This window comes from Anser cygnoides, chromosome 1 (genome assembly GCF_040182565.1).
Source record: "Anser cygnoides isolate HZ-2024a breed goose chromosome 1, Taihu_goose_T2T_genome, whole genome shotgun sequence".
NCBI classification, from domain to species: Eukaryota; Metazoa; Chordata; class Aves; order Anseriformes; family Anatidae; genus Anser; species Anser cygnoides.
The window spans coordinates 33,965,774-33,978,413 of record NC_089873.1 but is presented as its reverse complement, the minus strand read 5'-3'; the positions used below and the strand labels follow the sequence as shown (position 1 = coordinate 33,978,413).

General features: G+C 49.8%; 1 protein-coding gene across 2 annotated transcripts in view; it reads left to right on the top strand.

The window, feature by feature from the left end:
* Nucleotides 1-1,897: 1,897 nt before the first annotated feature.
* SLC38A1 (solute carrier family 38 member 1) overlaps nt 1,898-12,640 on the top strand; it is a 42,168-nt gene continuing 31,425 nt past the window's right edge. For both annotated transcript variants that reach the window (XR_010829351.1, XM_066992238.1), the window contains exons 1-2: nt 1,898-2,056; nt 10,185-10,397. Coding sequence is in view for 1 of the 2 variants with exons in the window: in XM_066992238.1 (XP_066848339.1) it covers nt 10,279-10,397 (119 nt within the window). In the remaining variant the exon portion in view is untranslated. The remainder of the gene's footprint in view (nt 2,057-10,184; nt 10,398-12,640) is intronic.

Here is a 12,640-nt window from a genome sequence, read left to right as displayed (position 1 = left end):
GAGTGAATAAGGTCAATAAAGAGGCATGAAAACCTACTGAAAAAATCTTACAAGAAATTGTAAAAGCTAGAACTAGAAGGTGCTGGTCACAAACATCAAAGTTTCACAAAACATCTTGGCAAATAAAGCCAAAAGTGTCAAAATCAGGAAGAGACTGAGAGTGGAGAAGTATGAAATATTAAAAGTGTAAAGTAAAGTGTACTGTAAAATACTTTTAATTTCTGAGAAGTGCTGTTGTTCTTGATGAGCTGTGTTAAGATATGCTAAAAAGATTTTTTTCCAAATTCTACAAAAATAATTTACCTTGGTTCTAAAAATATGCATGACAAGGTAAGACCCAAATTATCTGTAAGGCAGAAAACGCCTGTCTGTATAGGCATAAAATGAAAGGGGGGAACTGTGCATGGAGCCAACCACTATTCATCTGATACTCCACCTGATGCACATTTTGTTTCAGAGAAACGAAGATTTGTCATCCTATTGCCTACGTGGGTACCACCTGAACACACACAATACATAATATATCCTTTTCTTTAGTAATTGCAGAGGTTTAAAGGTAACTAAGTCTGAGTGGCACGTACTTTCTTACCTGTTTTTGGCACGGCCTGGTGCTGTGCCCACAGGGCTGGATCCGGAGGCAAGTACCTGACTTGGATGTGACCCCATGTCCTTTGTTGATCTGAAATTTCTATGGGGCTGCCTGGGAGTGATTCATTCAGGGGAGGAAGAGTCAAAATAGCAGCCCTGGGCTCACCAACCCTGGGCAGCGCACTCCTCCTCTCGCCTGTTTCACTGCCAGGAGGGTGCATGGCTCTCGTCCTCGTGGGGCGCAGCGGGGTTGCTTCGTGGTTTGCTTTACACCCAAAGAACGACCCTAGTGAGGAAAACTAAAATGCTCTACAAGCACCATAAAGAGAATCCAACTCCAACATGCAAAACCGATGATTTGAAAACCACAGATCTTCGCGTATGACATCTGCCTTTCTGGCCTGACATTTAGGGGCCCCGGGAGGGGATGTCCCAGAGCGTGCAGCCCGTGATGCTGCGGGTGGAGCAGCCATGGGAGCAGCTCCCCAGCGGGCTGCCGGGTTAACAGCCCCAAAGCCACGCACACCAGCATCTGCCCCTCGCGTTGAGATGCCCTGTGTGAGCCGGTGCTGCATGGGGTGAGGGCAGGGACTGCGGTGTCACCCCGCCAGCCCTAACGCCGTCTTGCTTCAGGTTCGTTCCTAAGTTCTCCTTCCTCGCTGGAAGGCTCCTATGGTACTTTACGGATGTAACTCCAGAAATAAGCTACAGCAAATCGTGCGCACATCAAATCCCCCTGTACCTCTGTAAAATGTGTCTCGCCCCAGCTGAAGACGCTGCGACCCCGCACGCGAATCGCAGCGCCTGCAGCCCATGCATCTCGCATGACGAAACAGGAAACGGGCAACGTGCTGGTGCCAGACCTTCCGTGGCCATTTCGGGGAAGACTCCACCAAAATAAATATATAAAAATAAATAAATAAATAAATAAATAAAACAATTTTTTTTTAAAAAAAATGCGACCTCCTTGCCAGAAGGGGCTCTCTTTTGGGCCAGCCGCGGAGCTGCAAAAAGCGAGCAAACCCCGGGTTTTCGTGTAAAAAAAAAATAAAAAATTTTTAAAAAGAAGATTTCGCACCGCGGGACGGCGGCGGGAGGGGTCCCCGCGCGGGGGGTCCCGGGGGGGCTCCGCGGCACCTGGCGGCGCGGCCCCGTCCCCTGCGCGGCCCCGATGCCGTGTCGGCGGCGCGCCTTGCGCGCTCCCGGCCGCCCGCCCACCTCCGCACGCACACACCCGCGGCGGGAGGAGGAGGAGGAGGAGCGGCATCCTCTGCGTCCTCTGCCCTGCGATTTAATTCCAACCCCCCCCGCCCCCCCCCCCCCCCCTCCCCTTCCCCGGGTCCTCCCGCTTGCGCCGCCGAGGTTATTTTATTGAATTTCTTTAGCGCATCCTCGCTCCGGGGGTGCCGCCGCCGGCAGAGGGGGGGATCCGTCGCACGTCGGGGGGGTCCCCGCGGCTCCGGGGAAGGTAAGGCGGCGTCTGATGCAATCGGGGGCCGGGGCCGCGCTCCCCGCGCCGCCTTTGTCTCCGCGCCGCGCACGGTGCTGCGGAGCCGGGCCCCGGCCCCCCGCCGGCAGCGCTTTGTCTGCGCCGCGAGCGGCCCCCACCCCAAAAAAAAAAAAAAAAAAAAAAAAATCGTAGCCGGCTCCGACCCCCGAAAAATGCGCGGAGAGAGCGGGGCCGGCTTGGGGGAAATGGGGAGGGGAGGTTCGCGTTTGGGGAGGTTCGCGTTTGGGGAGGTTCGCGTTTGGGGAGGTTCGCGTTTGGGGAGGTTCGCGTTTGGGGAGGTTCGCGTTTGGGGAGGTTTGCCTTTGGGGGGTTGCCTTTGGGGAGGTTTGCATTTGGGGGTTTGCCTTTGGGGAGGTTTGCCTTTGGGGAGGTTTGCATTTGGAGGTTTGCCTTTTTGGAGGTTGGGATTTGGGGAGGGGGAGGCATGCGGCATCTCCCCCCCCCATAGGCACACACACGGAGGGGGGAGCTTGGAGAGGGGGGAGGAAAACGAGGGGGGGGGGAGTGCCGGGATGCTGCCTCAACCCAAAAATGTTAAAGGAAAAAAAATGTAAAATGGCAGTTAGCAGCCGGGAGCTTTCGCTGGCAGCGCCAAAATAATTTTAAAAAATAATAGAAAATTGAAATAATGAGGGTTTCCACCCGCCCTGGTGGCCCCACGTGTGCCGCAGTCGCCGCCCGCTGCGGGCTGAGCCCTGCTGGGCCCCCCCCAGTGCCCTGCCCGGCCCCAGGGGCCCGTGGGGTTCGGGTGGCTCTGGGGAAATGCGGCAGGGCCCAGGGCACGCGTGTGTGTGGGGCGCAGCCACGCTGCGTGCTCCTGGCGAGCCCAAGGCGCGGACAAAAAAGAGTCAGGTTTGGATGCACGCTTGTACATGCGCTCACGTGTGTGCGTGGACGTACGGCTCGTACATACACACGTGTGTGCGTGGACGTACGGCTCGTTGTACATACACACGTGTGTGCGTGGACGTACGGCTCGCAGTACATACGCACGTGTGTGCATGGACCTGCAGCTCGCTGGTAGGGCAGTGGTATCGATCCATTGTTTCCCCGAGTTTGCAACGCAACCTGTAGCTGTAATTCCCCCCCTCTCCCCCAGCCCCCCCTCGTGCAAGAGGCGATGGGGAAGTGTGTAAAACTGCGCTTTGTTTACGTGACACTGGAGGAAGTGAAATGAAAGCCCTTTGCGGCAGCTGGCTTCGTGGAAGGCGCAGCAGGGATCCTGCCGCGTGCCGACAGCCCTGCTGCTGCTGGGCACCTCCGCCAGCGGGTGCGGGCATCCCGGGCTGTGTCCGTCCCCTCTCGGTGGCGGCCTTGGGTTTTTCTGCTGCTTGAAAGGCAAAACAAGGGGGGGCAGCTGTTGTCGTAGAAGTAAAGTATTAGAACAAGCTCATTTCTGATCGATCGAACATGCTCTGGAAGGAAACACAGATATATTCTGAGCCTGACCACCTCAGAAGTAAGGGTGCTACAAAGGGAGAAAGCGAGAGCACCGTTCCATCTAACTTTTTCTTCCTTCGCCACCGAAGCATGAACTTCGTTTAAAAAGCCTCTAAAAGGAAAATCCATCTGTTGCTGAAGGATACATAGCACCAACAATTGCCATTTCCAGGCTGGGAGCCCATTCCCAAATTGCTCTGAGGCCAAGGGGCAGAAACCTGTCAGAGATCTAGGAACCACCACGCTCCTGGTGAGCAGAGGCCTTCTGCGGCAGCCTGGTGGCACGTCGCCGACTACAGCGGGGTCGCACCGAATGACTGCAGTTTGACTTTGCCTTTTTGGAGGTTTTTAGTCCAAAGAGGCAGCACAGAGAGCGTGGTTCAGTGGCGCACGCCGCAGCAGCAGCAGCACCCCCTGCCTCGCCGCTGGTGGCAGGGAGCCGCGGGGCCGGCCTGCTGGGCCATGCGAGCCCCGGGCACCGGGCCTCTGCCTCGCCTCTCCGCAGCCTGCAGGAGAACATGGAGGATCGATCCTCCTTCCTGGCCAAACCTTGCTTTTTACAAGGGTTTTAGTGCCTGGAGGGGGAGGAAGGGCGCTCTGTGCTTGCAGGCTCCTCCTCCTCCTCTGTCTGATCCAGATTTTCTAATCTGGGGGGTTGTTTTTTACAGGGGGCAGAGGGGTGACTGAGCAGAAATGGGACTTTCCTTCCTCCCTTGCCCTCTGCTTTCCCTCTGTGTTATTTCTCATTTTTTTCTGAGCACCCAGCGTGACGATTACTGTTGCCTTAGAAGTTTGTGTTAAAACGGCAAATAAGATGTTGTGGGAATATGTAAATATTTCAAGCCTGAATGAAGTTTTCTTTCTGATATATGTTTATTGCTGTAACCTTAATCTAATCCAAGAAGCCTGAGCAGCCACTCTTGGGAAAAATAGCAGCTTTTCCATGTTGAAAGTGCTTTACAGCCCTTTTCCAGTTAACTCATAATATTTGTGTAAGGTTATCAGGTAAATACTGCTCTGAGTCTTGTACAGTCAAGGAAAGTGAAGTAAAGAAATTACACGTAAACAGGAAAAAAGGAAAAGTGAGTTACATGTGGACCTACGCAAAGAGTTCTTCTTTCTGTGGTACAAAATTTATTTTAAATAAGAGTTTCAAAGCTGCTATTTAGCCCTTGTGGATTCATTCTGATCGTCTGCTGCCCTGCTGTAGCCCATCCTGCAGCACTCCCACCGCACAGCCCCTGTGCAACACAAGAGTTCGTTTATTTGTGGTGGTGCGTCCTGGGATCTCTTCAGCAAAACCGAGACTGTTGAGAGGATTTCACAGAGAAATATAATTAGGAAAAAATGTGACTATATTACTCTGCCAAATGCCTTTGCTAAATTGACTGGGAAGGGCTCAGAACAGAAATGTACTTAAAACCATTTTCCTTTATGGCTCATCTTTAAGTGTTTTGCCTGAAGTAATGAATCACTGGGTGAATCAGACTAGGATTTTATGATTTCTGATTTGCCTGCCTTTGATCAGCTGAGTAGCCTGTCGAGACTTAATTCGGGGACTCTTCCCTTCCTTCCTGCAGCCTGGAAGGGCAGCACAGAGCGCGATGGGGCAGAGCAGGAGCGTTTTCCCGTTGCGAAGCAAGGTCACAGCGCCGAGGAGGGCTGAGCATCTGCGTCTGTGCACATCGCTCCTTTCTCATCGCATCCTTCTCTGAGCTTCCTTGTCGAGTCTCCTCTCACTGGCTTGTTTCTCCCCGCTACCTTCTTTTTTAACTGTTCCCTCTCCATGTGCTGGGGGGCTCTGTGCGAGAGGAGCCTGGATGTGGAAGGTGACAGCTTGCAGTCGCCGAGCCAACAGCTGCTGCAGCTGGGAGGGCTTTTGGCAACCTCATTCCCCACGGCCTGACGGTGTTGCCGCTGGTGGCAGGGGCACGCCGGCACCTTGGTTGCTCTCCTTGGCCCCCACGAGCCAGGGTGGCTGGGGTGAACCCGCTTCCTTCCTCCCACTCCCAGGGCTGCAGAGGGGCAGTACCGAATAGCTGGAGACAGTGACATTTTCAGCACCTCAGATGTTTGCTCAGTGGATGTGAGTCAGTCTTTAATTTCCAAGCTCTTTTGTTATCTCAGTGGCGCTTCTCTCATCTCTCCATTTTGTCCTTCCTGTAGATTAGGAGTAAAACAGGAACTTGATGTTCCAGATGTCAGGTGTCACTAATGCTGCACAGAAAGGAGGTGGTTGCTTCCCAGCCTTTCAATGTGATACTGTTACGTCTAAAACCTATTATTGCTTTTTGTCATCTAAGCGAATAGTCCGTACGCAGAGTTTCAGGCTCGGCGTTTCATTATTTATATCCAAGGAGTCTTACCAGTCACGTTGCTTTTCTTTGAAAGAACTTTCAACGGTACGAGCAAAGAAAGATGTATCATATCTCAGGCTTTGCGGGAGTGAAACAGCGTGTGAGAAACTCAGGTGCTGGATTTTGATACCTCCTAACCAAACAAGAGGGAGTTTTATTGGCAAAACTCCTTCTGGCCAGGAAGTTGAGTCATATTTCAGCTTTTAAGTAAATTGTCTCGAATTCCATACTTAAAATTGCTTAGTGTGCCTTGGATATTTGCCATCCCAAAGACTGCGGGAAATGTGCAATGAATGAAGTGTGTGGTGAGGGTACAAGTCGACGTGACGAAAACCATACCCAGAGACGGGCAAGATGGTGTCCGGCCCTTCCCATACCCTGCCACATAGCTGGGCAGCTGCTGGGCAGCCACGCATCCTAAGATGGTACTTTTTGCATGATGTCATTTGCAGGGTATGACAACAAATCCCTGTAAGTTACACCACCACCATTACCACCAGTAGTGACGTTAGTATTAGATATGCTGCTTCTAGCAAAGGGTTTTCTGATACTACAGCTCCTCCAGGTACTGCCTAGAAAGGGTTCATGCTTGAGCCAGGAGAAGAAATAAAGTTAGATTGTCTGCATTACCGTATTTTTTCAAATACAAACTTTTTGAGCCTGTTTCTGCTGTTGTGGAACTTTGACAATCCAGAAGAGTGGAGTAGCAGGATTTGTTTTTTTCCTTTGATATTTCAGAAGGCAACAGAGAAAGGAGCCCAGCTCTTGCAATGTGTTTTAATGGCTTGTGAAGGTCTCCGTGTCCTTGAGGAAAATAAACTTGTTTTATCTTCCTGTGTCATCTCACTGTCCTCCTCCTGAAGTCTGTGACCGGTTGTAATCTTTCCCATTTTCTGCAAGGAGTACACGATGAGTAAATTATCCATAATGGTTTTTACAGGACATGTCATGGGATGTCTAAAGAGAAAGCCAAGCTCGTAGGCCACAGCAGAGCTTTTTCTACTGAACTGAGGGCCTAGAGCTTCCTTTAGAAGTGACTTTAGCCTTTTCTGGTTTTCCCTCAGGGCAATTCATACTTCAATGAACTATTTGCCCATGTGAGTGGGGAAGTCTGAAGTAAGGGCAGAATTCTTACTTTCCCTTGCTGATTTACTCTGTGTGTCTGGAGACTGTGTCTGGTTTGACTGCAAGTATCTGAAACTTCTCTGTTTGGGAAGTTTAAGGGTGGGCAGAGTAGCAAGCACGGTGGGATTGCTGAAACTACTCTTCAGATTATTTTTAATTCACATTAAATAATCAAGCTCAGTCAAGGATTTTTTGCCAAGGTAGCATTTTTATTTTCTTTTATCTTATGACATTGCTTGAATGAAAACGCCTTCGGGTAAAAATACATCCTTCTTCGAGTACAGCTCAGAATCAACATATAGTGACTCTTACTAGTTGAAGCTTTTATTTTTTCCTTCCCACAGCATCAGTGGCACCTACACCAGAGGCACGGCTTGCTTCCTTCCCTCTGCCTTTCCAGCTCAGCGTGGCTGGGCAAGTTGTCCTCTGGCAGTGCCCAAAGCTGACAGGGGCAGCACGTGGGGAGAAAACCCGGCTGATGTGAACGCTGCCCCTGGGGACTGTCGGTGTTGTTTGGGTCCTGTGTGCTGATCGTCACAATGAGCAAAATAAAGCCTGCAATGTGAAATGGGAGTTTTGGGGGTGAAATTCCTGCAGCCACCTGTAGTACTCTGCTGACTGCGGAGGGAGCCTAACGTGGTTAGCTCTGACAAAAGGTTTGCACTGTATATATCTAAGGAAAGTTATCTTTGCAAAATTTTGGAGGTTTGCTTAGAGGTTTTTTCCGGATATCACACATACCACCTTTCTCTCTGAACCTGTGAGGACCTCACAGACTGAGCAGTATTGTCGCTATTGTCATCCCAGCTTTACAGATGGAGGTGCTAAGGATGGTGTGGTTATCCTTCGCCAAAGGCTTGCAGTGAGTTCACGCTGTGACAGTTTCAGTCCCCAGCCCCGTGGTTCCCTCTTCGCTGCCCTCAGGTTTTGGCACTGAGATCAAGTTTTCTCATACTTGAAAGTGCAATGAATTATTTTGCTCAACAGTGTTTTTGGTTTCAGGGTTTTGTTTTGTTTAAGTAATTCCCTTAACTTAGCGAGAACCTAGTACAGGCTCCAAAATACTGTCACGCTGTTGCAGCAGCCACTCATCTGTCTGAAATCTGGAATCTGCTGAAGTTGTTGCTCGTGTTTCAGCTGGCTTAAGTTGCACTAGCATTTTGCTGCATCTTCATTCAATCCTTTTTTTCGGTCGAATCTGAGCTTTAGTTAAAACAAGCAAACAAACAAACAAAGAAAAAAGTCATCACTTTTGCATTGCAAAGATTCCATGCAAATGAACCAACGAGCCGCTTTCCTGTCGGTCGGACCCCAGCGTTTGAGCTGCACCACGGCAGAAAGGAGAAGCAGGAGCTGCACGTCAGTGAGCTGTGAAGACTGCTTTCCAGCACGCTGTTTACCTCACAGAAGGGTGAATTTCAGCACCTGTTTTTGAACACACTCAGTGTGGAATTTCTTAAGCACAGGCAGCGTCAGGGCGATTGGGAAAATCCTCCTGGGGGACTGAGATGCAAAACAGCCCCCAAAGGGAAAGTTGCACTGCTTGAATTTCAGAGGAGCCTCTGCATAGCTTTAAAAATGTCAGCAGATACAGATCTCGGCACAGACATTGCCACTTCTATTAAGGCATTGTTTATTTTAGGAACTCACGGTCACAAGAAGCTTCAGGATGCAGTGTGCTCAGCCATTGCCACCTCAGCAGCCGCTGCCTCCTATGGCTTTATCCTTTCACAAAAAGATCACGCTTCCCTTCCAAAATAGGTAGACTATTTTATGCCTCTGGGAAGACTGTTCCAGAATGTCACCGCCAGAGCCACCCCCCGTTTGCCGGCCTGCAGCCATTTGTCAGCAGTGGGCCACCATCGTAGCACCCAGGAGGACAGGCCCTGATCCCATGGAGCTGCTCTGTCTGTACACCAGGTGCCCTGGGGCAGCCTGGGCTTTTCTAAGAGCACGTCTAAATTTCACAATGAAATTATGTCTGAGAAACCACTTCTGGGGAAACGGGCCCCTTTGCGAAGGCCTCCTCCGTGCGCTGGGGAGGTGGCGTAAGCAAGCCCAAAGCATCGGGTCCTGTAAAGTTAATTGGGGATGCTCTTGCTTCCGTGGTTGCCTGTGAGTAGTTTGACGGTTTTGAGGTAGCTCTGGGGGTTTGAGAAAATATCCCCAAATGGATCTGGTATGTGAACATTCACCAAGTACCCCAGGGTGAATTGCAAATCGTTGTTTGGCAGTAGGGCAGACCGTTCATTCACAAAATGGGAATTAAGAGAGCTGTGGTGCGGGAGCTTGTTTCTGAATAACAATCCAGTGCCTCAGCATCACGCAGGAGTTGTCGTTCAGCTGACAGTGGTCAGGCTCCGGAAAACGTTGGTCTTTCGGTTGATTTGCATTTCTGACAAGGAAATTTGTCTGTAGCAGCCTTGCTTGAGCTGCCTTTGGTGTTTTTGCTTTTATGCAACGCATCTGTCAGTGGAGAGACCTCCTGATCTCTAAATAATAATTGCTTGGCACAAGCTGTACGTTATTCTTTATACGTAAGAGATGTAAGCTTAAGGGCCTGTTTCTGTCCCTGTTCAGAATAAGTTCAGCCATACGCAGAGTATCCTCTGTAAATCTTCTTTACCAAAAAAACTTAACACATTCAACTACCTGGAGTATAGACAGCAGCAGAGGAGAGCGCTGTGATAACTCTGTCCCTCTGTTCCTCCACTTAGCAGCAGCACAGAAGTGAGGTATTTTATATTTTAACGTAAAAGGCCATCAGCGAGAACATACAGAAGATGAACACAGAATAACTAAATGGGCTTTGGGCAAGCAAATCATTTTTATTTCTTAATTCGTAGGTCGTGAGTCTCTTTTTCTAAAACAAACACAATTGGTTTGCTCAGCAGCTATAACTACCAGCACCATCCTCAGCAGTCGGTTGTGGGACTGGGTAAATTTTAAGGTCAGGACTGGGTAATTTTGTAAGGATCTCATTGAGGAGTTTAACGTCACTACTCTTCTGCAATGCATGTATGTTGCAGCCTGAAGTGCTTCTAATAATATCAAATTGGTTGGTAGCATGGTCCCTCTTTTCCAGGTTTCACTGTATTCTCCTGGTCATATTGCTTGCTGTTGGTGTGTACATACATCTTGGGCTTTTTCTGTGTTTCACCTAGGTCGCTGACACTGTGGCTGCAGTTTACCCACCAGACCTCAACCAAACACTAACATTTTGAGAAACAGTTGGATACGTACAGTTCCTCGCCCAGGATGCCGTTCAAAGCTGGATTAGAACTGACTGAATTGCAGAATATGACTGTCCCTGAAGATGATAACATCAGCAATGATTCAAATGATTTCACAGAGGTGGAAAATGGCCAGATAAATAGGTGAGTATTTTTCCACTGACGCTGCCTGTGCTAAGAAACACACTGTTTAAAAACAGCATTCTAATTTTCAGTATATGTTTTGAATTATTCATCGCCAAGTCATGCTCCATTTGAAGATGTAATTTGAATTTCATATGTGACATCTGTTGGGCATAGGCTGCAACAGCAGATAAAGCAAACAGAGTGGCAATTTATTCATCGTTTCGAATCTTTCAAATTAGTCTAATAAAATGCACAAACATATAACGTAGCAAAAAGCCAACATTCTGAGACGTCGACTCGCACGCAGCGGAGAAGTAATAATAATAAATGCAGTTCGACCAAGGGAATAGCACGGGGCAGATCACTTCGTTGACCTTCGGTCTCTGCTGTGACAGTTGTAACCTGCCTGGCCACATCCCTGTCCCCAGGCTTGTGGCACGTGCGGCTGGCACTCGCTGTTCACTCCAGGGTGGGACGGACCTGGCAGCAGTGGCTGTCCCCAAGGCAGGGAGAGCGAGGGGCTGGTCAAACAGAGACCTGCACCTAACTCACGTCCAGCTAAGGAGCGCAACTCTTCATCGATTTTGGTGAAAACTGGCCAATGACTTTCCTACAGGATAGTCATTTACAGAAGGGATGTGATGGCACATCTGCCAGGTGTCTCCGCCGGGCACCAGCATCCAACAGGTGCTGAGATCTGCTGCTGTGCCCCGGCTGGGTTTCGCAAGCTGTAGAGCACGAAGCCGTTTTTCGACCAAGGTTCCTGCTGAAGTGCTGAGCCCCAGGGGGCAGGGCTGGAGCCAGCCTGGCCGGGGAAGTCCTGGGGCAGCCGCCAGCTGCACCCTGCAGCGCTGCGACCACAGCGCAGCTGCGCTGGTGGAGGTGAGGGCTGGTCAGGAATTTTCTGATGCAACTGCTTTGATGGAAAGTGCCAGGGCGAAACGCAAACCACTTCTGTTAAAAAAAAAAAAAAAAAAGTGAGAGCAAGAGAAAAAAACCCCTCTGACTTTGCCAAAACAAAACAATTCCTGTATGAACCTGCTGACTTTTCTGCTGGCTCCCCCGGAGCTCAGGAGCTGACAGCGGTGGAGGCGCTCCCCAGAGCCTGCTGAGGATTGATGTCCTTGACAGGAGGAGGGGTGGCTGAGCTCTTTGGCTGGTGCCACAGGTAACTGGCAGGGGGAGAAACCCCACTAGTCCATCCTCTTTCAGTGAGCGCATGTGGAGCTGTGTTGTGAGCATGGCCAAGTCTGAGCAGGGCCAAGCAAAGGAGGGAAGAAAAACGTGGTGTGGAAAGCATCAGAAAGACAGAATTTCAAAGTCCTGCTCTGGCTTTTCAAGCAGATGAGCATATTCCACAGTTCTCTTTTCCCTTGTGGGTGACTTTCTTCCTCCATGGAGCACCACTTGGTTGTACCAAATATCCCATCGCTATTTCCCCTCTGCCTGGGTGCTTGCTGGGCACCTCCTCACTCATGCATCCTGCCCGCTGCCGTCGTGCCCTGTGCGTAGCGTCGTGCTCGTGCTGCTCTCCACCTCGCCACTCCTTGCTCCTGCAAGCACCCCTCATGGTACCTGGACCCTGTTCTGCTCCCCTTGGCAGGCACATCCCCTGAGGACGTGGTTATTCCCTTCCTACAGCTGTGCTGGCAAATGTCCGGTCCCTGTGGGATAAGAGGTTAACAGGCGTACAGAAGATCGTCTTCTGTGCTGTCAGACACACAGCGTGTAAGGCCTTGTGAAACTCCAAAGTCCACCGAAATCAGTGGGACTTTTTTATGTTGATTTCACTTGAGCTTTAGATTAGATCTGTAATTTTCAACTGACTTTTTTTTTTTTTTAAGTTGTTTCAACTTGCTTGATTTCACACTCTATTTCATTTTGAACTGTTTTTTTTTTCTCAGTGCATAATTTTTCAAGCTGAATGTAGAGCAACGGTTTTAAGGGTCTTTTGGGGACGATACAGCAGTGAAAAGCTGATTCCAGGTCTGATTTAAACCCCAAATATTTCCTGGTCTTGGAAAAGGATTCTCTAGTTCCCTTTGGATTTCCAGCATTTTCTGGGCCTGAATATGCGTTTATATATGCAGTTGTATGTAGGGAGGGGATGTCGTTTTGGGAGGAGCTGTGTTGGGAGGGGTTTTTCTTTGCATGCAAGTGTTAAATATTTTCTGGGAATACCTATAAAGGAACTTGCAGCAAATCCAGGCATGGATTTGCCATCTTTTAACCATTTATCCTGGCTACACAATTGTGCCATT